This window comes from Nerophis ophidion, linkage group LG12 (assembly GCF_033978795.1).
Source record: "Nerophis ophidion isolate RoL-2023_Sa linkage group LG12, RoL_Noph_v1.0, whole genome shotgun sequence".
Lineage (NCBI taxonomy): Eukaryota > Metazoa > Chordata > Actinopteri > Syngnathiformes > Syngnathidae > Nerophis > Nerophis ophidion.
The window spans coordinates 52,222,584-52,249,935 of NC_084622.1; the positions used below are offsets into that span (position 1 = coordinate 52,222,584).

Consider the following 27,352-nt stretch of genomic DNA (forward strand, 5'->3'; position numbering starts at 1 on the left):
TATACTCCGGAGCAATTTATAATCCAAAAAATGCGGTATTATAACAGACCAAAAAAAAACAACAACATAATGTGTACCTGAAATAAGATTGAAAAAAACTGAAAAACATATAAACAAATAAATTTTAAAACAGCATATGACAAGTACAACTGACACCAACATGGCGTATTGGTAAATGCATACGTACATAATATGGAATAGATGTCATACAGAATAAATCAACAAAACAAATACAATAATTGAGGGTTAATGATATCAGAATAGTTGTGGTTCCTTCACAAATATAACAATAAAGGAGGATATCGAAATATTTGACATCAGACACTCGAGGTAGTCATTGGATGATAGTAATAATACATGATGGGCTTCACGGTGGGAGAGGGGTTAGTGCGTCTGCCTCACAATACGAAGTTCCTGCAGTCCTGGGTTCAAATCTTTCTGTGTGGAGTTTGCATGTTCTCCGGGTACTCCGGCTTCCTCCCACCTCCAAAGACATGCACCTTGGGATAGGCCCCTCCCACCTCCAAAGACATGCACCTGGGGATAGGCCCCTCCCACCTCCAAAGACATGCACCTGGGTATAGGCCCCTCCCACCTCCAAAGACATGCACCTGGGGATAGGTTGATCGGCAACACTAAATGGTCCCTAGTGTGTGAATGTGTGTGTGAATGTTGTCTGTCTGTCTGTGTTGGTCCTGCGATGAGGTGGCGACTTGTCCAGGGTGTACCCTGCCTTCCGCCCGATTGTAGCTGAGATAGGCGCCAGCGCCCCCCGCGACCCCAAAAGGGAATAAGCGGTAGAAAATGGATTGATATATATATATATATATGAGGGTGGCCCATGATACTGGGCAGTCTTGTGCTTCTCTGACTGTTCATGAGTGACTATATCCGTTCGACCACCGTGTTGAATGGAGAAGTCTGATCTACACAATTTGCAGGCAGCATACTTCTTCCCTTTCCAGTTGTCCTGGATGAACTGAAATGTTTTTTTCCATTCATTTTAGGAACTTGCAAGCGTTTTTCTTCTCCTTAGTCGTCGTCGCCATGTCTCTTCTTCTGCTTCGTCTTCGAAATCGGGAGAAATTCGTGAGAACGGGGGCCCCGGGAGATTTTCGGGACTCTCCCGGGAAAATCTGGAGGGTTGGCAAGTATGGATGTAACCCTCACTGCTCATTGCCTGGAAAGCATCCACTCTTCCTTACCACAGCTCTGAAAAAAAACCCCCAATGTCTACTTTGGGGTTTTCCAGAGCTGTGGTAGTTTCAAGGCTTCTGTGCAAGCAAAGTCAACATTTTATGATTTATGGATGAATATGACCCATGCAGTTTTGGGGAACATTTGCCTGGATGTCTGCTCTGAAGAACGCGTTGGCAATCAGTGGTGAAACTTTGAATAATGCGAGTTCCTAAAACATGAATTTCGCCTGCTAATTTGTCAACAAATTCATCTTGAAACCGTCTATTTTGGTGAATAATGATGAGGGTTATGATGAGCCTCATCTTTATGCGACCTGAACACAGGAGATTTCAGACTGAGGTAGCATCATAACACTATCTGATTGATTTGTAATGTAAAACTCATAATAATAATAATAATAATTAAAGCTGCAAGCAGCGTTGGTCGGGTCCGCCTTTGGCTGCTGCCCCCGAGACCCACGGCCGGATAAGCGTTAAAAGACGCCTTGGAGCCACTATTTTGAGAATCTAATGCATTGTGAAAGTAATGCAGTTGTTGTATTGAAGTGAAAATATCAAACTTTCTGTTGATTTTTGCTAAAGTATGTTAATTATTAAAATGTAGGTCTAAATGAGACCTACGTAGTGTTTTTTGTTTCATGTCTGTCTGACATTCCTACTGGAAGTTACAAGCAGTTTTGTCTGTGTTTTCTTCCTAGGAGCAGTTTTTCCGTGTTCAATGTCAATCAATCAATCAATGTTTATTTATATAGCCCCAAATCACAAATGTCTCAAAGGACTGCACAAATCATTACGACTACAACATCCTCGGAAGAACCCACAAAAGGGCAAGGAAAACTCACACCCAGTGGGCAGGGAGAATTCACATCCAGTGGGACGCCAGTGACAATGCTGACTATGAGAAACCTTGGAGAGGACCTCCGATGTGGGCAACCCCCCCCCTCTAGGGGACCGAAAGCAATGGATGTCGAGCGGGTCTAACATGATACTGTGAAAGTTCAATCCATAGTGGCTCCAAGACAGCAGTGAGAGTCCCGTCCACAGGAAACCATCTCAAGCGGATCAGCAGCGTAGAGATGTCCCCAACCGATACAGGCGAGCGGTCCATCCTGGGTCCCGACGAGCGGTCCATCCTGGGTCTCGACTCTGGACAGTCAGTACTTCATCCATGGTCATCGGACCGGACCCCCTCCACAAGGGAGGGGGGGACATAGGAGAAAGAAAAGAAGCGGCAGATCAACTGGTCTAAAAAGGAGGTCTATTTAAAGGCTAGAGTATACAGATGAGTTTTAAGATGAGACTTAAATGCTTCTACTGAGGTAGCATCTCGAACTGTTACCGGGAGGGCATTCCAGAGTACTGGAGCCCGAACGGAAAACGCTCTATAGCCCGCAGACTTTTTTTGAGCTCTAGGAATCACTAATAAGCCGGAGTCTTTTGAACGCAGATTTCTTGCCGGGACATACGGTACAATACAATCGGCAAGATAGGCTGGAGCTAGACCGTGTAGTATTTTATACGTAAGTAGTAAAACCTTATAGTCACATCTTAAGTGCACAGGAAGCCAGTGCAGGTGAGCCTGTACAGGCGTTATATGATCAAACTTTCTTGTTCTTGTCAAAAGTCTAGCAGCCGCATTTTGTACCAACTGTAATCTTTTAATGCTAGACATGGGGAGACCCGAAAATAATACGTTACAGTAATCGAGACGAGACGTAACAAACGCATGGATAATGATCTCGGCGTCTTTAGTGGACAAAATGGAGCGAATTTTAGCGATATTACGGAGATGAAAGAAGGCCGTTTTAGTAACGCTTTTAATGTGTGACTCAAAGGAGAGAGTTGGGTCGAAGATAATACCCAGATTTTTACAGAGTCACCTTGTTTTATTATTTGGTTGTCAAATGTTAAAGTTGTATTATTAAATAGAGGTCGGTGTCTAGCAGGACCGATAATCAGCATTTCCGTTTTTTTGGCATTAAGTTGCAAAAAGTTAGCGGACATCCATTGTTTAATTTCGTTAAGACACGCTTCCAACTGACTACAGTCCGGCGTGTTGGTCAGCTTTAGGGGCATGTAAAGTTGGGTGTCATCAGCATAACAGTGAAAGTTAATACCGTATTTGCGTATGACGTCACCTAGCGGCAGCATGTAGATGCTGAAGAGTACAGGGCCAAGGACCGAACCCTGGGGAACTCCACACGTTACCTTAACATTGCGGTGGAGCGCAATTTTGAGTTTTGAGGTTAGGTTTTTTCATCAGATCGCAATTTTTGCCAGACCTGATGTGTGTGTCAAGTTTGGTGAGTTTAGAAGCATTTTAAGAGGGTCAAAAAACAGCTCAAAGAGGCAAGAATGACATTTTTTAGGAGACTTTGCACAGGGGTTCTTTGAAGGCGCGTAAAATCAAAACCTGAGAACTTATCAAAACTCTGTTATATACTTTTAATCAGAAGGGTTCAATCTCTCTCCTGTGCGAGTTTGAAGCCAAAACAACAAACGCACTCAGAGGAGATAATGTTTGAAGAAAGGTGACCGGTTTTTACAAAACTTTTGTTTTGAAGGGGGGATTGCAAACTTCCTGTTGATTTTTGTTGGGGGTTGTCAATCTATGAAATGTAGGTCTAAGCGAGACCTACATAGAGGTTTTTGTTTCATGTCTCTCCGACATTCTTACCGGAAGTTACAAGCAGTTTTGTCTGTGTTTTCTTCCTAGGAGCAGTTTTTTCAGTGTTTTATTCAAAAATAGCGCTAGAGCGCAATTTTGAGTTTTGGGGTTTGGTTTTTTCATTAGATTTCAATATTCGCCATTCCTTATGTGTGCGTCAAGTTTGGTGACTTTTGAAGCATTTTAAAGGGGTCAAATTACAGCGCAAAGAGGCAAAAATTGCATTTTTTGCGAACATTTTATTTTGAAGGGGTTTTTGCCAACTTCCTGTAGATTTTTGCTGAAAGAAGTGAGTGTATGAAAATTGGGTCTAAGTCAGACCTACATAGGAGTTTTTGTTTCATGTCGCTATGACATTCCTAACAGAAGTTACATGCAGTTTTGTCTGTAAGTTTTTCCTAGGGGGCGCTAGAGCGCAATTTTCATTTTGGGGGATTGGTTGCTTAATATGTTGGGAAGGTTTGCTATACCGACGTTTGTGTCAAATTTGGTGAGTTTTGAAGCATGTTAAGGGGGTCAAATAACAGCGCGTAGGTGCGGAATAATAATAAAACACAGCAGTTTCAATAGGGTCCTTGGCCCATGGCAAAGGACTCCTGTGGAGTCCTTTGCCATGGGCCAAGGACCCTAATAATAATAATAATGTCTATGATGTTCGGTAGAGAAGAAAGAGTGAGAAATCCTGTAGTGTAATGCCAGCAGCTAAAAACAACTGCGTGAGAAGGTATACTCCAATATCACCATATAGTCATTTTCTATATCGCACAGACAAACCTGCGATACATGGAGTATATCGATATATTGCCCAGCCCTACATTAAACCTAAAAGAGCCTCATAAAGGATAGTCTGCCAATGTGTGTATCGGCGTGCACTCAATGAAGAGAAGTCTGACTTTGTATCCAGGTGACGGAAGTGGGGGAGACTATGACAGCCAGTCACAAATCTTAGTGCTGAGTAAAAAACTGTGTCCAAGGACTGGAGGCATTTAGATGAAGCACTAAAACAAAACAGGTCTCCATAATCAATTACGGGCAAGATCGTCGCTGTCACTAATTACTTTCTGACTCTAAGAGAGAAGTATTTTTAAAAAAAAAAAAAGAAACCAATTCTTTCATCATCATCATCGGCGGTCACTCAAAGCGAGTATGACGATCCTCCTGGTGGGGGTGTATCCCTTTATGGAGGACGCCTGTGCGTGACTTTGTTTCACGTGGGGAGACTGGTGCACAGACAGTGGCCACACCATCCTTGACAGATCTGGGTCAGGGTCCAGTGGCATGGAGTCCAAGACGACTGGGGCCCCTTTTCTGCTGCAGCCTTCATCAGCCGTTGTGACGCTCCATAGGGTTAGCAATCATCCTCAGCCTGTTCCACCTTGAAGTCTTGGGTTGTTATTTCCCTGTAACTGGGCCCACATGGATGTGGGGGTGCCTTTGTTCATGTGGTAGTTCTTACATCTACCGTCTTCCGCCTGCTCTGCCATTGAGGTCTTCAGCGTATCCCTGGCTAGGAGGCAGTCAGGTACTAGGCCTTTGCCAAGGACCACCTGGGGTAACAGTAGTAAAGGGCTTAACCTCCTAGTGCCCCAAGACCCCAGACTGCCGGATACACTTTAACCTCATGCCCAGGACGCTGGGCAAGACACAACCAAGCTTTACGCTAAGCTTAGAAACCAAGTTGTTAAGATGGGCTTCAAATAAAAGTGCACGATCAAGAGTAAAACCCAATACAGTATTTCCTTGAATTGCCGCCGGGGCGCTAATTCATTTAAAACATCTTCTCACTCCTGCACTTACCAAAGGCATGCGGTAAAAGTAAGCATGCGCTAATTATTTTAAAAGCTCTTCTCACTCAGGCACTTACCATAGGCATGCAGTAAAAATTTGAGTGTGATGTAAGCTTGGACCTTAAATTCTATTGAATAGCACTTAATCTTCTTCCCTTTATGCAATTTCAAATTACCGGTAAAGAAATCAGCCTCCTCCATTTAGAAAATGATGACAGGGGAAGTGTCACTCATGACGTCAGGAGGTTTTCATTTAATGTTAGAATATTTGGAATATTTTCTAGTTGCTGCTTTGATGATTACTTTCTAAAAAAAATCGTGCTTCTGATGTGACGTGAGGATTTGCTGAGATATATTCATTGAACAGAAAAGCCATTTAGAGATGAATCCTTTTATTTCTGCGGCTCTTTGTTGGAACCTCCCCGGTTTGGCCTTTTTTCTCGTCTTCCTCGAGGGTCTTGTCTCATTGTTGTCTTTTCTCAGCCTTCTGCGCTGATCTCTCCTCTCGCCCCCATAACTGATGCACCCGGGACCTGCGATCTGATTGGTGCTCCACTTTCTGGTGAAACAGGGTTTCCATGGAAACCAACAAATAATGCAGAGCTTCTCTCCCGCTGTTCATTGGGAGAAATATGATGCTCCTTTGTTTCTTACACTCCGGTTTTTGGATCCTCCCACATGAAATGAGAGTGATCGCTGCCATGTGGGTACAGCGTGGTACACTCTACCACCGCACCATTTTACACAACATAATCAGATCTCATTCAAGTCAACAAAATGGTCATTTTTGTGGTTGCAGTTTGCAGCAATTGAAGACCGCAGCACATATGCCAGTCTGCCAGGTTGTTGTTGTTCATTATATTTACAAACCCCGTTTCCAAATGAGTTGGGAAATTGTGTTAGATGTAAATATAAACAGAATACAATGATTTGCAAATCCTTTTCAACCCATATTCAGTTGAATATGCTACAAAGACAACATATTTGATGTTCAAACTCATAAACAAATAATCATTAACTTTAGAATTTGATGCCAGCAACACGTGACAAAGAAGTTGGGAAAGGTGGCAATAAATACTGATAAAGTTGAAGAATACTCATCAAACACTTATTTGGAACATCCCACAGGTGTGCAGGCTAATTGGGAACAGGTGGGTGCCATGATTGGCTATAAAACCAGCTTCCCAAAAAATGCTCAGTCTTTCACAAGAAAGGATGGGGCGAGGTACACCCCTTTGTCCACAACTGCGTGAGCAAATAGTCAAACAGTTTAAGAACAACCTTTCTCAAAGTGCAATTGCAAGAAATTTAGGGATTTCAACATCTACGCTCCATAATATCATCAAAAGGTTCAGAGAATCTGGAGAAATCACTAAATGTAAGCGGCATGGCCGGAAACCAACATTGAATGACCGTGACCTTCCATCCCTCACTGTATCAAAAACCAACATCAATCTCGAAAGGATATCACCACATGGGCTCAGGAACACTTCAGAAAACCACTGCAACTAAATACAGTTGGTCGCTACATCTGTAAGTGCAAGTTAAAGCTCTACTATGCAAAGCGAAAGCCATTTATCAACAACATCCAGAAATGCCGCCGGCTTCTCTGGGCCCGAGATCATCTAAGATGGACTGATGCAAAGTGGAAAAGTGTTCTGTGGTCTGACAAGTCCACATTTCAAATTGTTTTTGTAAATATTCGACATCGTGTCATCCAGACTAAAGGGGAAGCGAACCATCCAGACTGTTATAGGCACAAAGTTGAAAAGCCAGCATGTGTGATGGTATGGGGGTGCATTAGTGCCCAAGACATGGGTAACGTACACATCTGTGAAGGCACCATTAATGCTGAAAGGTACATACAGGTTTTGGAACAACATATGCTGTCATCCAAGCAACGTTATCATGGACGCCCCTGCTTATTTTAGCAAAATAATGCCGAGCTACGTGTTACAACTGTCACACCTATGGATCATGTTTTGTTTTGTCATGTTTTGATTTTGGACATTTGGTTCTGTCTTGGCACTTCATGGTTTGTTTTGGTCTCCATGCCAACTCATTAGTTTTCACCTGTCACGTCCCTGTTCTCAGCCTCACACCTGTTTTCACTAATGATCATAGCTATTTAAGTCACTCTTTTTGTTGTCTTTGTCCTGGGGTCTTCACACACGCTACCCATGCCGCGCCTCCTTCATGCCTTGCTACGCTGTTCATTTTGTCCAAGTAAGTCTTTGTTTATAGTTCATAGCCAATTGTTTTTGTGCAAAGTCCTTTAGTTTATGTCCATCATTTCATGCCATCGAGCAGGTGTTTTTGTTTCACGTTTGTATTGTGTAGCCAAGTTTTGTACCTCCATTGTGAGCGCTTTTTGTTGTTTGTTTATTAAATAAATATCATGTACTCACGTCCACGCCTCGCTCGTGCTGATCCTCATCTGCATCGAAGAAACAATCCATGTCCAAGCCCAGTTGTGACAACAACAGCGTGGCTTCATAGTAAAAGAGTGGGGGTACTAGACTGGCCTGCCTGTAGTCCAGACATTGAAAATGTGTGGTGCATTATGAAGCCTAAAATAGCACAACGGAGACTGTTGAAAAAGTTTTGATTGCGGACTATTTTTGCTTACTGAGGCTGCATAAGCAGCTCTTTGATTGGCTATCAATATTGTCTGCAGGGGAGAGACTCGGGTTGTGTGATATACTAAACTATTGGGGTACTAATCAATCAAAGACGGTACTATACGCTGTTTGAAAAGTACTGGTTCGGTCTATCTGGCTGTAACACTGAAGAGAGTCCATAGTAGATCTAACCTAATAGTAAGAGTCCAGTCCATAGTGGATCTAACATAATAGTGTGAGAGTCCAGTCCATAGTGGATCTAACATAATAGTGTGAGAGTCCAGTCCATAGTGGATCTAACATAATAGTGTGAGAGTCCAGTCCATAGTGGATGTAACATAATAGTGTGAGAGTCCAGTCCATAGTGGATCTAACATAATAGTGAGAGTCCAGTCCATAGTGGATCTAATATAATAGTGAGAGTCCAGTCCATAGTGGATCTAACATAATAGTGTGAGTCCAGTCCATAGTGGATCTAACATAATAGTGAGAGTCCAGTCCATAGTGGATTTAACATAATAGTGAGAGTTTAGTCCATAGTGGATCCAACATAATAGTGAGAGTTTAGTCCATAGTGGATCTAACATAATAATGTGAGAGTCCAGTCCATAGTGGATCTAACATCATAGTGTGAGAGTCCAGTCCATAGTGGATCTAACATAATAGTGAGAGTCCAGTCCATAGTGGATCCTATATAATAGTGAGAGTCCAGTCCATAGTGGATCTAACATAATAGTGTGAGTCCAGTCCATAGTGGATCCAACATAATAGTGAGAGTCCAGTCCATAGTGGATCTGACATAATAGTGTGAGAGTCCAGTCCATAGTGGATCTAACATAATAGTGTGAGTCCAGTCCATAGTGGATCTAACATAATAGTGAGAGTCCAGTCCATAGTAATGGAGACGAGGCGTAACAAATACATGAATAATGATCTCAGTGTGGCTTATGGACAAACTGCAGCAAATCTTAACAATACAGAAAAGCATGAAGAGAGCTACAGTCGCAGATTAGCTCACTGCTGGTAGTTGAAGTCCTCTATAATAAAAGCAGCCTCGGTCCTTGAACTGAATTCAGTATTTCCTGGAGCTCCCACTCTCACTCTGTTGAAATGAAGAGCACTCTCTACAAATATGTCACTTTGCTTTCCTCTCTCCTCGCTTCTTGTTCATCTCGTTAGCTGCCTGCTGACCTCTGCCTCTTCCTGTTCCCAACAGCCCGTGAGACCACACCTGTGCTAACAAACCCCAGAGAAGGCGTCAACTTCACCTGAACAAAGCTCCAGGAGACAGACATGGTAGGTTTTTATTTGACCCAGGACCCCTCTCTGGTCAGTTTACCTGGCCGACTACCTGGTGGCTGAGTTGCTGTTGTTCCCCAAACTCTTCCATGTTCTTACAATAAAGCTGACTGTTGACTTTGGAATATTTAGGAGCGAGGACTTTTCACGACTGGATTTGTTGACATGACAGTTCCATGCTGGAAATCACTGAGAGCGGCGTATTCTTTCACAAATGTTTGTAGAAACAGTCTCCGTGCCAGACTAGCTTTCACTGGATCTGTTCACAGCCGAGTGTGAAGCGACTAAGATGAGAATCAGCACCTCCAAGTCCGAGTCCATAGTGGATAGTGGATCCAACGTAATAGTGAGAGTAGTTCTTTCCCGCCATCATTGTTGTAGAAGCCAAAGTGTTTCCACACACCAGCTCTTATAGTGCAAGGACCTGCTTATTTTGACAAGTGTTTATGTTCTGGTGAGTCAGCTGGTCCTTGGACTGTAGACTTAAAGGGCCTCCTCTGTGTGTTAGTAACAACACTCTCTGAGATGAGACAGTCAAAGAACTACCTGCTCAAAGTGTCGTTGACAGAGTCCACAGGAGGGAGCGTTATGGCGAGAAGTTCTGTTCCTCGCCTTCAACGGCAGACCAAGGCTGCTCTTTGTCGGGTTGTGGTCTGCATTGAGGTTTGGAAATTTAGTATTCCAGGCCCGTCTGAGCAGCACACGGGTGTAGACTGAAAGGTTAAAGGTTACTTCAGCCTGAGACACGGTGGCTGTAACCTGTTCCAGCATATCATCGTCATGGCAACCAACCTGCCAGCAAACGTTTGTTTAAGTAGACTTATCAGTCACTGGTTTGTTTAAGTAGACTTATCAGTCACTGGTTTGTTTAAGTAGACTTATCAGTCAATGGTTTGTTTAAGTAGACTTATCAGTCACTGGTATGTTTAAGTAGACTTATCAGTCACTGGTATGTTTAAGTAGACTTATCAGTCACTGGTTTGTTTAAGTAGACTTATCAGTCACTGGTTTGTTTAAGTAGACTTATCAGTCACTGGTTTGTTTAAGTAGACTTATCAGTCACTGGTTTGTTTAAGTAGACTTATCAGTCACTGGTATGTTTAAGTAGACTTATCAGTCACTGGTTTGTTTAAGTAGACTTATCAGTCACTGGTTTGTTTAAGTAGACTTATCAGTCACTGGTTTGTTTAAGTAGACTTATCAATCACTGGTTTGTCTAAGTAGACTTATCAGTCACTGGTTTGTTTAAGTAGACTTATCAGTCACTGGTTTGTTTAAGTAGACTTATCAGTCACTGGTATGTTTAAGTAGACTTATCAGTCACTGGTTTGTTTAAGTAGACTTATCAGTCACTGGTTTGTTTAAGTAGACTTATCAGTCACTGGTTTGTTTAAGTAGACTTATCAGTCACTGGTTTGTTTAAGTAGACTTATCAGTCACTGGTTTGTTTAAGTAGACTTATCAGTCACTGGTTTGTTTAAGTAGACTTATCAGTCACTGGTTTGTTTAAGTATATGTGTGTATGTACATGTGTGTATGTACATGTGTGTATGTATATGTGTTTATGTACATGTGTGTATGTACATGTGTGTATGTATATGTGTTTATGTACATGTGTGTATGTATATGTGTGTAAGTACATGTGTGTATGCACATGTATGTATATGTGTGTATGTACATGTGTGTATGTATATGTGTGTATGTACATTTGTGTATGTACATGTGTGTATGTACATGTGTGTATGTATATGTGTTTATGTACATGTGTGTATGTATATGTGTGTAAGTACATGTGTGTATGCACATGTGTGTATGTATATGTGTGTATGTACATGTGTGTATGTATATGTGTGTATGTACATTTGTGTATGTACATGTGTGTATGTACATGCGTGTATATATGTGTGTATGTATATGTGTGTATGTACATGTGTGTATGTATATGTGTGTATGTATATGTGTGTATGTACATGTGTGTATGTACATGTGTGTATGTACATGTGTGTATGTACATGTATGTATGTACATGTGTGTATGTATATGTGTGTATGTATATGTGTGTATGTACTGTACATGTGTGTATGTACATGTGTGTATGTATATGTGTGTATGTTAGGGGTGGGCAAATTAATGCGTTAATTACGCGTTAACTCATCAATCTATTAACGCCGACAATTATTTTATCGCACATTTGCGTATGTTGTTTACATGCTTTTATTTTGTTAACACCTTTTCTTAACAAGACAGCGTCGCCCGGATTGGCTTCGGCGTGGAGGGGCTCTTGGTAAAGACCGGCTAGCTAGCATGGGAATACTTTGCCGGCTACATCCAGCGGCCTGTGAAGCAGCGGAGTATATGTGTTGTCTGTCTATTTATGAATAATGCAGACGAGGAGTGTTGGCTGAGTTCTTAACGTTTACTTTCAGAGCGTGCATATCACAACATACAAGATGCCGTCATGGCGACACAACCTATACCGGGCTACCGCGCATGCTCGTCACTCCTGTTGCATGCTGGGTAGGGTAGTTCTTTTATTCCCTGGCTCATAGCATCAAACAATCGGAAAATTCCCTTCATATCAATTCCTAAATATGGTCATGATTATTTTAAGTGCACTACGCAGAATAAACACAACATTATTAATATTGCTACTACGGATAATTTAATCAAAAATTCCCTAAAACAGCCCACTACCTATAATATAGGTTTTTTAAACATAAGATCCCTGATAAAAAAAATGTTTCTGCTGTTACCTCAGAAATTGCCTGTTCAGATGTTATGATTGTGGCTCAGAGATTTGTATGTAGATTATATTTATTTTCCATAACAAACAGGATAACTTAAATACCCTGGCAGTGGCAATAAGCTTAAATGTTTGTATTTACATTTTTTGAGTTGATTTTCATAAAATATGCTATTTAACTGCTACTGTTTAACAAGGACTGATTTAAATTGTGTTTGCACAACAAATGTTTTGGCGCTTTTGTTCATGTGGGAGAATATTCCAATAAAGGTGCACTACACACTACTTTTGAATTCATTATTGGGCTTTGCGTATACAATGCAGTTAATCGCGATTAATCGGAGAAATTGTGCGGTTAACTTCGATTAAAATTTTTAATCGTTGCCCAGCCCTAGTGTATATACATGTGTGTATGTACATGTGTGTATGTATTTACATGTGTGTAAGTACATGTGTGTATGTATTTACATGTGTGTATGTACATGTGTGTATGTACATGTGTGTATGTACATTTGTGTATGTACATGTTTGTATGTATTTACATGTGTGTATGCACATGTGTGTATGTATATATGTGAATGTATGTGTGTGTGTGTATATGTGTATGTATGTACATGTGTGTATGTATGTACATTTGTGTATGTACATGTGTGTATGTATGTACATATGTGTATGTACATGTGTGTATCTATGTACATGTGTGTATGTATATGTGTATGTACATGTTTGTATGTATTTACATGTGTGTATGTACATGTGTGTATGTATATATGTGAATGTATGTGTGTATGTATATGTGTATGTATGTACATGTGTGTATGTATGTACATTTGTGTATGTACATGTGTGTATGTATGTACATGTGTGTATGTACATGTGTGTATGTATGTACATGTGTGTATGTATTTACATGTGTGTATGTACATGTGTGTATGTATATATGTGTGTATGTATATATGTGTGTATGTACATGTGTGTATGTACACGTGTGTAAGTACACGTGTGTATGTATATGTGTGTATGTACATGTGTGTATGTACACGTGTGTAAGTACATGTGTGTATTTATATGTGTGTATGTATATGTGTGTATGTACATGTGTGTATGTATATGTGTGTATGTATATGTGTGTATGTCGATGTGTGTATGTATGTGTGTGTATATGTGTGTGTAAGTACATGTGTGTATGTACATGTGTGTATGTATATGTGTGTATGTATATGTGTATATGTACATGTGTGTATGTATGTGTGTATGTATACGTGTATATGTACGTGTGTATGTATATGTGTGTATGTACATGTGTGTATGTATATGTGTATGTACATGTTTGTATGTATTTACATGTGTGTATGTATATATGTGAATGTATGTGTGTGTATGTATATGTGTATGTATGTACATGTGTGTAAGTATGTACATTTGTGTATGTATGTACATGTGTGTATGTACATGTGTGTATGTGTTTACATGTGTGTATGTACGTGTGTGTATGTATATATGTGTGTATGTACACTTGTGTAAGTACATGTGTGTATGTATATGTGTGTATGTACATGTGTGTATGTACACGTGTGTAAGTACATGTGTGTATGTATATGTGTGTATGTATATGTGTGTATGTACATGTGTGTATGTATATGTTTATGTATATATGTGTATGTAGATGTGTGTATGTATGTGTGTGTATATGTGTGTGTAAGTACATGTGTATGTATGTACATGTGTGTAAGTATGTACATTTGTGTATGTATGTACATGTGTGTATGTACATGTGTGTATGTGTTTACATGTGTGTATGTACGTGTGTGTATGTATATGTGTGTATGTACATGTGTGTATGTATATGTGTGTATGTGTATGTGTATATGTACATGTGTGTATGTATACTTGTATATGTACGTGTGTATGTACATGTGTGTATGTACATGTGTGTATGTATATGTGTGTATGTATATGTGTGTATGTATGTCTTTGTATGTACATGTGTGTATGTATATGTGTGTATGTATGTGTGTGTATCATGATGCCCTCAAGTCCCATGTTTGCCTTTTGAGGATCACTGAGCTACATATTAGGCAGTAGAATGACATCATCATATTCAGATGCAGTTTTTTGACGGAGCAAACAGCATCATGAATACTGCTTTTTGTCATTAAAGTAATGAATTCTCTTTTGGGTTTGTAATCCATGTAAGACATATTGTCTTTCATCTGGGGGACATTCACATCTTATCTCCTTAAGGCTCTGTTTTGATCTTGGAACACAAATTAGTCGCTGGTTTGTTTGTTTTTTGCCAGATTTAAATTTCTTTCATTGAACTGAAGATATGGAACTTTCAATGTTGCAGGGAGTTACTTCTTCTCCCCTCAGGAATGTGCTGAGGTAAATATATGACCTCACCAAAAAAGTTAGACAAACGGCTGACCTAACTAGTAAAGTGCTGAGCTGGGCTCCCCTTTGTTTCCCGACAGGAACGAGTGATAAGTGGGGTGCCAAACACTGCTCTGAGGACAAAGGCCACTCTCACACCGTATCCGGGTTGCCGTGGAAACCAGCTACTTTAACCGAGCGCTGGATAGTTTCTCACATGCCCTAAAAATAACCCCGGCGGAATGTTAAAAAAAAAAAAAAAAAAAAAAAAAAAAAAGGGGTTATTTCCCAGGATGATCGCCTCGTTTTTTTTTACCCAAGTTGCGTCTTTTAGAGTTGAGTGACATAGGGACACTTGTGTTTTTGATCTGCTGTGTGGTATGTGCTCCTAAGCACGTCAAGGCTTCTAATTGTCCTTTTGTGTTTGGTTTTCTTTCTTTAAATCCCCTTTTGTTTATGTCTGGCCGCCATCTGTGCTGCACGAGACATCTTCAGCTCATCTGATGCACACATCTGAGGGTCAAACACTGGTCACAGAACAGTTCAAATAGCCTTGTTTTATCCAAAAGTACCACATAGTCATTGTTACAACAGCGTGGCTTCATAGTCAAAGAGTGCGGGTACTAGACTGGCCTGCCTGTAGTCCAGAAATTGAAAATGTGTGGTGCATTATGAAGCCTAAAATACCACAACAGAGACTGTTGAACAACTTAAGCTGTACATCAAGCAAGAATGAGAAAGATTTCCGCCTGAAAAGCTTCAAAAATGTGTCTCCTTAGTTCCCAAACATCTACAGAGTGTTGTTAAAAGAAAGGCCATGTAACACACTGGTAAAAGTGCCCCTTTTTGCAATCAATCAATCAATGTTTACTTATATAGCCCTAAATCACTAGTGTCTCAAAGGGCTGCACAAACCACTACGACATCCTCGGTAGGCCCACATAAGGGCAAGGAAAACTCACACCCAGTGGGACGTCGGTGACAATGATGACTATGAGAACCTTAGAGAGGAGGAAAGCAATGGATGTCGAGCGGGTCTAACATGATACTGTGAAAGTTCAATCCACAATGGATCCAACACAGTCGCGAGAGTCCAGTCCAAAGCGGATCCAACACAGCAGCGAGAGTCCCGTTCACAGCGGAGCCAGCAGGAAACCATCCTAAGCGGAGGCGGATCAGCAGCGCAGAGATGTCCCCAGCCGATACACAGGCAAGCAGTACATGGCCACCGGATCGGACCGGACCCCTCCACAAGGGAGAGTGGGACATAGGAGAAAAAGAAAAGAAACGGCAGATCAACTGGTCTAAAAAGGGAGTCTATTTAAAGGCTAGAGTATACAAATGAGTTTTAAGGTGAGACTTAAATGCTTCTACTGAGGTAGCATCTCGAACTGTTACCGGGAGGGCATTCCAGAGTACTGGAGCCCGAACGGAAAACGCTCTATAGCCCGCAGACTTTTTGTGTGCTGCTGTTAAACTCTAACGTAATGATTATTTGCAACAAAAAAAAACAAGTTTACCAGATAGAACATTAAATATCTTGTCTTTGCAGTCTATTCAATTGATTCCAAGTGGAAAAGGATTTGCAAATCATTGTATTCTCTTTTTATTGACGAATTACAAAACATGCCAACTTCACTGCTTTTGGGTTTTGTAATAAAATGTGTTGCAGAAACTAAGAAATAAAAGTCCTAAAAAGCCCTCTACGTGCAGTTGTCATGACAATTCTTTACATCCTTGAGCATTTATTGCAAATTGCTCAATTATCAAATTCAATTTGGAAATTCCCAACAGCAATGAATCGGTGGTGAGACTCAGAGCTGACTCCTACCAGGCGGCATGGTCTAAGTATCGAGGTGTTCATCATAGGGCTGGGCCATATGGTCTTTTATTAATATCTGGATATATTTAGGCCATGTGACGATACAGCATATATATCTCCATATTTTGCCTTAGCCTTGAATGAACACTTGATGCATATAATCACAGCAGTATGATGATTCTATGTGTCTACATTCAAACATTCTTCTTCATACTGCATTCATATATGTTACTTTTAAACTTTCATGCAAAGAGGAAAATCACAACTAAAAGTGTATTTATGAAACAGTTATTAAGCAGTGGCACAAACATTCATGTCATTTCCAAAACAGAAAGTGCAAGATTTTCAGAGACATTTTAAAACAAACTATGAGTGCACTTTTGTGCATGATGTCACTAAGATGACATATCAAAACAACACTAAATTAAAGTGCACTTTTTGTACAGAACGCCACTACAATAGTTTAAAACAAATAAAGTGCACTTTTGTGCATGATGTCACACAAGATATTTCAATAATAAAAATGATCTGCATAATAGGAAATCAAATAGTGTATTTCCTTCGCTATGTGGTAGGTTCCTGCGGACGTTATCTCCTTCTGTGTTGCGATCCGCTGCTCGGATCTGTACATATTCTGGTTTATTGTTCAATTTTAGTATTACCCTGTTGTTTAACGTCTTTATTTCCTGTTTAGTCTGTCACCATGGTAGCTCATTAGTTCACCTGCTCCTTGTTATCTACGCACACCTGTTTTTCTTCTAATCACCTCCCTTATTTAAACTCGCCCTTTTCGTTATTCATTCTCGGATCCTAATTTTTTCCACGCGCATCAACCTTCGTATGTATTTTCTCGCTAGCTCTTACGCTAAGCCACTTGATATTCCAGCTTTCATGCGGAATGTTTTGGTTTACTTTTTTGTGTCCTCGTACCAAGTTTTTAGTTTTCCTTGTGTGTATCCTAGCTTTCACGCTAGTGTCTTTTGTTTACCTTTTCTCTTCACACCAGTGTTTTTGGTTTCTAGCCCTTTTATTATTAAATAAATACCTTTATTTTACCTATGCTGTGTTCTGCTTCGACGCATCCACGGGAAAACAACACCGTCATTACCATGCCGAAGAAGAGTCCTCACATTCTGTTGTTGACTATTTATTTCATACGGTGTTGATGTGGAAATGGTTGTTTGGGCACTTTGTTGGTGTGGCACAGAATGGAGATGTTGACATGCGGAGTTTCAAGCACTTTTCATTCTCTAGCACAGGGGTGGGCATTACGTCGATCGCGATCTACTGGTCGATCTCGGAGGGTGTGTCAGTCGATCTCAAGCCAGGCATTAAAAAATAGACATAAAAATGAGCAATCATCAATCATACCAAGACTTCACTTTCGTCAGTTGTTTGACATTCTCGGCACCCGAGGATCTTGTGAGATGACACTGGCTGCTGCAAGCTCATATTTGAAAAAAAAAAATCACTAACAGGGCGGACGCAGAGAAACACATTTTATTTCTAGAGACTCCGTACCAACTGTCAAAACTCTAAAGATCGACTGCACAGTTCCTGTCTTCACCATAAAAGACCTGTTTCATCCTGCCTGTGCTAACAAAATAAGAGTCTCAGAAAGCTAGCGCGCACAAGCTAGCAAGCTACGGAGTTTGATGCCAATGTATTTCTCCCCCGCCCTCAGCGACCGCTTTCTCACTTGCTTGCCCACCCGCACACTCACTGACGTCACTCACCTGCTGCCAGATATTAAAGGGCCACACACACATATGCTACTCTCATAACAAAGTGTTTAAAAACGAGTATGCATGTTGGACAAATGAGATGCCAAATCCAACCACTTTCATGTGGTATTGGACAGAAAGGAGGACTTTTTTTTTCCTCCATTTGAAAATGCGGACGTTATCAGCACCACTGTCTAATTCCAATCAATGCAAGTCATCAGAATCAGGTAATACAGCAACTTATATTCTTGTCTTCATGAAAGAAAGGAATCTATGTGTGTTAAACATGCTTGTATTATCATTAAACACCATTAACTTGTTAACAAAAATGTCTCTTTCATAAATAAATAAATATAAATTATAAATAGGAATGAGGTAGATCTCCTCGACTTGGTCAATTGAAAAGTAGCTCACCTGCAGAAAAAGTGTGAGCGCCCCTGCTCTAGCAGGTGACTTTTCAAATGATGCTACAAATTAGCAGTAATTCTACTTTTTGTAGCAACGCTTTTGCCGCACACTTGAAGAATTACGGTTATCTGTTCAACATTTTCCCGCTTGAAGCCAAACCACCACCAGACGATGGACCCCCTGCTGTTTTTCTTGGGAATTAATTATTCTTCCTTCATTTGTTACCAGATTTGCACCTTCGTTCTCTCGTATTACCACTCGCACCACTCCGCTAGCATCACAGTTAACTTTACCCACATCGCTACCTCTCTGCTCCACGAGAGAGTGACGTTGCTACAGTATGTGACGTATGTAAGAAGGCGAGCTTCTTTACGTCTCTGTGAGGAGAGACAAGAAAGAGTGAGACTAGTCTGAAGTGTAATGCCTGCAGCTAAAAAGCAACTGCGTGAGAACGTATACTCCAATATCAAAATATAGTCATTTTCTATACCGCACAGAGACAAACCCGCGATACATCGAGTATATTCCATATATCGCCCAGTCTTAGTTCATAGTGTGGTTGACTGATGGACAAGCAGCAGAGCAGGCAGGAGCTGCAGCATGTTCCTGAGCTTGGTTATCGATCCAGCTCCACACCTAGTTTGTATCCCGTATCACCCGAATCAAGGTGCCGACATGAAGGAATGGAAATCTCTGCTCTTGCGAGTGTAGCCAACACACACACTAACTATTGAAGCAGACATCAATCCATCTTCATCACATGCTCTCCGCACTTTTGTGGCAAAAAGCTCCCGATGCTCCTCCACCTTCCACTTGCTTCATCTTTGGAGCTGCAGAATGGATTTTTCCGTGGAAGTACGTGCTTATGTTAGAATTAACTTACAGCTGGGTTTTTTTCCACCATTTTGGCATGTTTCTCGGAAAAGTTGACTAACAATATAACTTTTAAACATCCCTCCATCCATTTTCTACCGCTTATTCCCTTTCGGGGTCGCGGGGGGCGCTTGCGCCTATCTCAGCTACACTCGGGTGGAAGGCAGGGTACACCCTGGACAAGTTGCCACCTCATCGCAGGGCCAACACAGATAGACAGACAACATTCACACTCACATTCACACACTAGTGACCATTTTTTAGTGTTCCCAATCAACCTATCCCCAGGTGCATGTCTTTGGAGGTAGGAGTGGCTTATCCCCAGGTGCATGTCTTTGGAGGTGGGAGGGGCCTATCCCCAGGTGCATGTCTTTGGAGGTGGGAGGGGCCTATCCCCAGGTGCATGTCTTTGGAGGTGGGAGGGGCCTATCCCCAGGTGCATGTCTTTGGAGGTGGGAGGGGCCTATCCCCAGGTACATGTCTTTGGAGGTGGGAGGGGCCTATCCCCAGGAGCATGTCTTTGGAGGTGGGAGGGGCCTATCCCCAGATGCATGTCTTTGGAGGTGGGAGGGGCCTATCCCCAGGTGCATGTCTTTGGAAGTGGGAGGGGCCTATCCCCAGGTGCATGTCTTTGGAGGTGGGAGGGGCCTATCCCCAGGTGCATGTCTTTGGAGGTGGGAGGGGCCTATCCCCAGGTGCATGTCTTTGGAGGTGGGAGGGGCCTATCCCCAGGAGCATGTCTTTGGAGGTGGGAGGGGCCTATCCCCAGGTGCATGTCTTTGGAAGTGGGAGGGGCCTATCCCCAGGTGCATGTCTTTGGAAGTGGGAGGGGCCTATCCCCAGGTGCATGTCTTTGGAGGTGGGAGGAAGCCGGAGTACCCGGAGGGAACCCACGCATTCACGGGGAGAACATGCAAACTCCACACAGAAAGATCCCGAGCCTGGATTTGAACCCAGGACTGCAGGAACTTCGTATTGTGAGGCAGACGCACTAACCCCTATACCACCGTGAAGCCCACTTTTAAATATGTAGATAACATATATTCAAGACCATAGGGCGCACCGGATTATAAGGCACACTAACGATAATCAGATCTATTCATGTTTTTTTTTTGGAGATGTCCGGTAATATCGGACTACCGATATATTAAATGCTTTAAAATGTAATATCGGAAATGATCAGTAACGGTTTCAAAAAGTAAAATGCATGACTTTTTAAAACGCTGCTGTATGGAGTGGTACACAGACGAAGGGAGAAGTACAGAGTGCCAATAAACCTTAAAGGCACTGCCCTTGTGTGCCGACCCAATCACATAATATCTACGACTTTTCACACACACAAGTGGATGCATGCATACTTGGTCAACAGCCATACAGATCACACTGAGGGTGGCTGTATAAACAACTTTAAAACTGTTACAAATATTCAATATTGTTTTATTGTCATATGCACAGTTAAGCAGACAGTTTTTGCTAGTCCACCCTTCAACAAGTCACACGGTACTTAGCTAAAAATAAGTGTAAATATGCGCCACACTGTGAAGCCACACCAAACAGGAATGACAAACACATTTCGGGAGAACATCCGCACCGTAATACAACATAAATAAAACAGAAGAAATACCCAGAACCCCTTGCAGTACTCACTCTTCCGGGACGCTACAATATACAACCCCGTCCACCTCAACCTCCTCATGCTCTCTCAAGGAGAGCATGTCCCGAATTCCAAGCTACTGTTTTGAGGCATGTTTAAAAAAAAATAATGCACTTTGTGACTTCAATTTTAAATATGGCAGTGCCATGTTGGCATTTGTTTTCCATAACTTGAGTTGATTTATTTTGTAAAACTGTGTTACATAGTTTAATGCATCCAGCGGGGCATCACAACAAAATGAGGCATAATAATGTGTTCATTCCACCACTGTATATATCGGTATCGGTTGGTATCGGAATCTGTAATTGAGAGTTGGACAATATCGGAATATCGGATATCGGAAAAAAGGCCATTATCGGACATCTTTATTGATGTTCATACAAAAAGCACATTTAAGGGATCTTATTATGATTTTTTTTCTAAATGTAAAAGACGTCCTTGTGGTCTACATAACATGTAATGGTGGTTCTTTCCTCAAAATGTTGCATAGATGATGTTTTACACATCATCTTCAAGTCGCTTTCTGACAGTCGCTTCAGGATGCGCCGTTTTGTGGGCGGGTCTTGTGGGCCCGTCATCTTGGTTGTAGCGGTGTAGCGTGCAAGGACGGGAGTGGAAGAAGTGTCAAAAGATGGAGCTAACTGTTTTAATGACATCCAGACTTTACTTCAATCAATAACGGAGCAGCATCTCCTCATCTGTGGCTCACTAGTGCAACATCAACGCCGGAAATATGTCCCGTGACAAACCGTCTGACTGGAACTCTCTAATAAGTAAAGTTCCTCGGGTGAATAATGTAAAGTCACTACACCGGTATGTTTTAGCGCTTTCATAGCGAGTTTACTGACAGATATAAGTAAGAACTTTACACTACTTTATATTAGAAATGGCAACTGTGGCGGATGAATTAGATTAGATAGTACTTTATTTATTCCGTCAGGAGTGTTCCTTCAGGAAAATTAAAAGTTAAATAAAGTTTAGCTCGGTTGGTAGAGTGGCCGTGCTCGGTTGGTAGAGTTGGTAGAGTGGCCGTGCCAGCAACTTGAGGGTTGCAGGTTCGATTCCCGCTTCCGCCATCCTAGTCACTGCCGTTGTGTCCTTGGGCAAGACACTTTACCCACCTGCTCCCAGTGCCAGCCACACTGGTTTAAATGTAACTTAGATATTGGGTTTCACTATGTAAAGCGCTTTGAGTCACTAGAGAAAAAGCGCTATATAAATATAATTCACTTCACAAATATAATTCACTAATTAAAAATGTCCCATAACTAGAAAACAGAGAAAAAGTAAAAGGTTATCAACTACAGTGTCACATTTTCAGGACATATGCAGATCCCAATTACAGATCAGCAGGTACCAGACGTTAAGTAAAGTTGTTTGCATAATATTGCAGGACAAAACGCCAGATAATATGTCTGCTAATAGGTGCTCTTTTGCAGTCCTTATACAAACACCATAATAATACTTTCATCTCTGACTATGCTAGCCGCAATGCACCCAAAATCCATCAAGGTGTGCGACTTCAGAGCTTACCTAAGTTGTAATGAAACATTTTGATAGATTTTTGAGTGTGTAATGTTCTGTATTCTCAATGGAATATTTACAGTTTTGGTGTTGTTTACTGCCATCATATTGCAGTCTCCATGTATCGCTTATGTGTGACTGCCATCTACTGGTCACACATCATTACACCATGTAACAAAAAATACTGCTTGGAGGTTGGTAAGCAGAACCAGAAATAATCCGTACATAAAGCGCACTGTTGATTTTTGAAAACATGAAAGAACTTCAAGTGTGGCTTATAGCAGTGGTCCCCAACCACTGGGCTGCGGACCGCTACCGGGCTGCACAAGGGAAAAATAAATTATAGTAATAATATCCATCCATCCATCCATTTTCTACCGCTTATTCCCTTTGGGGTCGCGGGGGGCGCCGGTGCCTATCTCAGCTACAATCGGGCAAAAGGCGGCGTACACCCTGGACAAGTCGCCACCTCATCAATAATTGATTATTAATCGACATAAAAAACCCAATATATACATTATATATCAATATAGATCAATACAGTCCATAAGCACACATGATTGTATTACTTTATGGAAACAAAAACAACAAAGGTTATATTACAAAGTATTGAGTTGAATTTTTGTTATTGACCAAATACTTATTTTCCACCATAATTTACAAATGAATTCTTTAAAATTCCTACAATGTGAATTCCTTGATTTTTTTTTCACATTCTGTCTCTCACAGTTGAAGTGTACCTATGATGAAAATTACAGACCTCTGTCATCATTTTAAGTGGGAGAACTTGCACAATCGCTGGCTGACTAAATACTTTTTTGCCCCACTGTGTGTGTATATATATATATATATATATATATATATATATATATATATATATATATATATATGAATGTGAGTGTGAATGCTGTCTGTCTAGCTGTGTTGGCCCTGCGATGAGGGGGCGACTTGTCCAGGGTGTAAAATGCCTTCCGCCCGATTGTAGCTGAGATAGGCACCAACGTCCACTGCGACCCCAAAGGGAATAAGCCGTAGAAAAAAATATATATATATACAATATACATATGTGTGTGTGTGTGTGTGTGTGTATTTACTATACAGGCAGTCTGCTTTTTGCCCTTGGCCAATATTTTTTAGCCCAATATGGCCCTTAAGTCAGTGGTCCCCAACCACCGGGCCGCGGAAGAATTTTTTATAAAAAAAAAAAAAAAAAAAAAAGTTTTTATTTTTTTATTAAATCAACATAAAAAATGCAATATACACTTACAAATAGTGCACAAACCACAAAAAACTCCCCCTTTCATGACAAAAACGTCCCTTTTTCCTGACAAAGAAGAAGAAAAAAAAAAGAAAAAAAAAGGACACCCCCCCCCGGGCCGTGGGACAAATTATTAAGTGTTGACCGGTCCGCGGATACAAAAAGGTTGGGGACCACTGCCTTAAGTGACAAAGTTTGGACACCCCTGCTCTAAAGTGCCAGTACTTTCACTTCATTACAAATTTGAGGAGACTTCGTCACCTCTGGTTATCGGTTAGATCCGGAGCTTGAACGCTACTGGCGCTACTTTACCAGAATGTAGCATTTTCTTCTTTTAGATCCATTACCACATCGCTAAAGAATAAGGACTGTGCACGGAAGGCACGCAGCGTGTGGCCTACATGGCTTTAGAGAGGGAGCTTGGAAACTGGGACTTCACAGGTTGGTGTGAAAATAAAAATCAAAGGTAATCAGTGCATGGAAAGAACTGACTCCCTTAGTACGTCCACAATGTGTTCCAGCTCCTTTTGTACTTCTGCCCCCCAAAGGATCACATGGTGCTGCTGCTGCTTAGCATTCAGTCCACTTGAAACACTACTCAGTCTGACAGCACAGCCCAGGGTTCATTCTCTCCTAATTGGATGTTCATTAAGCTACATGGAACGCCTCCGGGGAGCCTTGCTCACCGCCAAGGGGGCCTGTCTGAGTTCTGATGCGGGTTGTTCACTTGTGTGCCTGAAGTCACGGATCAGGAAGGAAATGATGGGGTTCAATTGGGATGAAGGTTTGCCTAGACTCCCTTGTCGACATGGTTGTTTGCAAGTAGATGTAAAAAGACACATTGAGGCATTTTGACCTGTGCCGAGGGTTAAATTAGAGAGGTCAGTATTCATGAGTATTTGTACTGCAGCGTCATGCTCAACAGGACTTGCCCCAGAAGTGCGAGGCGTCCTTGTTGTGTTCATCCACTGGAGAACGGAGCAAAGGAAGAGATGGACTAACTTCATTAATCATACTAAGTGTCAGCTTCAAGGAGAACCACCACCAGTACCCTCAGTAGGGTTAGAGTTCATTTTTTCAATCTTGTAGTTGCTGTCAATGTAGAATCCCATCAAGGCCAATTGAAAAGATGGCAGACATATGGTTTCTCTAGATGAACATAAATGGACTGCTGGTAGAAACACTTACGAATGTCTTCTACAGGAAAGAATGTTGGTCACGACTTTGTCCTCATTAGTCACGTCTGGATTCTGTTGGCACTGTGGATCTGATTTTTATTTGAAAAATATGTATAAAGAGTGGAATAGAAGAGCAAACCGGTGAAATCTAACGAGAAAAAGTTTTTTCATATGTACATTTTCGGGTCTCCCCATGTCTAGCATTAAAAGATTACAGTTGGTACAAAATGCGGCTGCTAGACTTTTGACAAGAACAAGAAAGTTTGATCATATTACGCCTGTACTGTATATACCTTTATATACATATATACCTACATATATTCCTATACTGGCTCACCTGCACTGGCTTCCTGTGCACTTAAGATATGACTTTAAGGTTTTACTACTTACGTATAAAATACTACACGGTCTAGCCCCATCCTATCTTGCCGATTGTATTGTACCATATGTCCCGGCAAGAAATCTGCGTTCAAAGGACTCCGGCTTATTAGTGATTCCCAAAGCCCAAAAAAAGTCTGCGGGCTATAGAGCGTTTTCCGTTCGGGCTCCAGTACTCTGGAATACCCTCCCGGTAACAGTTCGAGATGCCACCTCAGTAGAAGCATTTAAGTCTCACCTTAAAACTCATTTGTATACTCTAGCCTTTAAATAGACTCCCTTTTTAGACCAGTTGATCTGCCGTTTCTTTTCTTTTTCTTCTATGTCCCACTCTCCCTTGTGGAGGGGGTCCGGTCCGATCCGGTGGCCATGTACTGCTTGCCTGTGTATCAGCTGGGGACATCTCTGCGCTGCTGATCCGCCTCCGCTTGGGATGGTTTCCTGCTGGCTCCGCTGTGAACGGGACTCTCGCTGCTGTGTTGGATCCGCTTTGGACTGGACTCTCGCGACTGTGTTGGATCCATTGTGGATTGAACTTTCACAGTATCATGTTAGACCCGCTCGACATCCATTGCTTTCCTCCTCTCCAAGGTTCTCATAGTCATCATTGTCACCGACGTCCCACTGGGTCATTATTGTCACCGATGTCCCACTGGGTGTGAGTTTTCCTTGCCCTTATGTGGGCCTACCGAGGATGTCGTAGTGGTTTGTGCAGCCCTTTGAGACACTAGTGATTTAGGGCTATATAAGTAAACATTGATTGATTGATTGATTTTATAATTGTATATGGATATTTGTATATATGTATACGTATGTATATATATATATATATATATACATATATATATATATATATATATATATATATATATATATATACATATATATATATATATATATATATACACATTATACATATGTTTATACGTACATTATATGTATGTATATAGATAAAAAGTACCCGTTACCTCCCTGCTTGGCACTCAGCATCAAGGCTTGGAATTGGGGGTTAAATCACCATGGGGCGGCATGGCGTAGTGGGTAGAGCGGATGTGCCAGAAACCTGAGGGTTGCAGGTTCGCTTCCCACCTATTGACATCCAAATGGCTGCCGTTGTGTCCTTGGGCAGGACACTTCACCCTTTGCCCCCGGTGCCGCTCAGACTGGTGAATGAATGACAGGTGGTGGTCAGAGGGGCCGTAGGCGCAAACTGGCAGCCACGCTTCCGTCAGTCTACCCCAGGGCAGCTGTGGCTACAGATGTAGCTTACCACCACCAGGTGTGAATGAATGATGGGTTCCCACTTCTCTGTGAGCGCTTTGAGTGTTTAATAATACAAAAGCGCGATATAAATCTAATCCAGTGGTTCTCAACCTTTTTTCAGTGATGTACCCCCTGTGAACATGTTTTTAATTCAAGTACCCCCTAATCACAGCAAAGCATTTTTGGTTGAAAAAAAGCGATAAAGAAGTAAAATACAGCACTATGTCATCAGTTTCTGATTTATTAAATTGTATAACAGTGCAAAATATTGCTCATTTGTAGTGGTCTTTCTTCAACTATTTGGAAAATAAGATACAACAATAATTAAAAAACTTGTTGGAAAATAAACAAGTGATTCAATGATAAATGCAGATTTCTCCACATAGAAGTAATCATCAACTTAAAGTGCCCTCTTTGGGGATTGTAATAGAGATCCATCTGGATTCATCAACTTACTTCTAAACATTTCTTCACAAAAAAGAAATCTTTAACATCAATATTTATGGAACATGTCCACAAAAAAATCGAGCTGTCAACACTGAATATTGCATTGTTAAATTTCTTTTCACACTTTATGAAC

The 27,352-nt window shown here is 41.4% G+C and overlaps 1 protein-coding gene across 2 annotated transcripts in view; it reads left to right on the forward strand.

Moving 5' to 3' along the window:
- Positions 1-27,352, forward strand: part of LOC133563543 (tetraspanin-18B-like) — a 132,797-nt gene that overhangs the window by 49,512 nt on the left and 55,933 nt on the right. For both annotated transcript variants that reach the window (XM_061917712.1, XM_061917713.1), the window contains exon 2: positions 9,492-9,571. In XM_061917712.1, coding sequence (XP_061773696.1) covers positions 9,569-9,571 — 3 coding nt within the window. In that variant the 5' untranslated portion in view covers positions 9,492-9,568. The remainder of the gene's footprint in view (positions 1-9,491; positions 9,572-27,352) is intronic.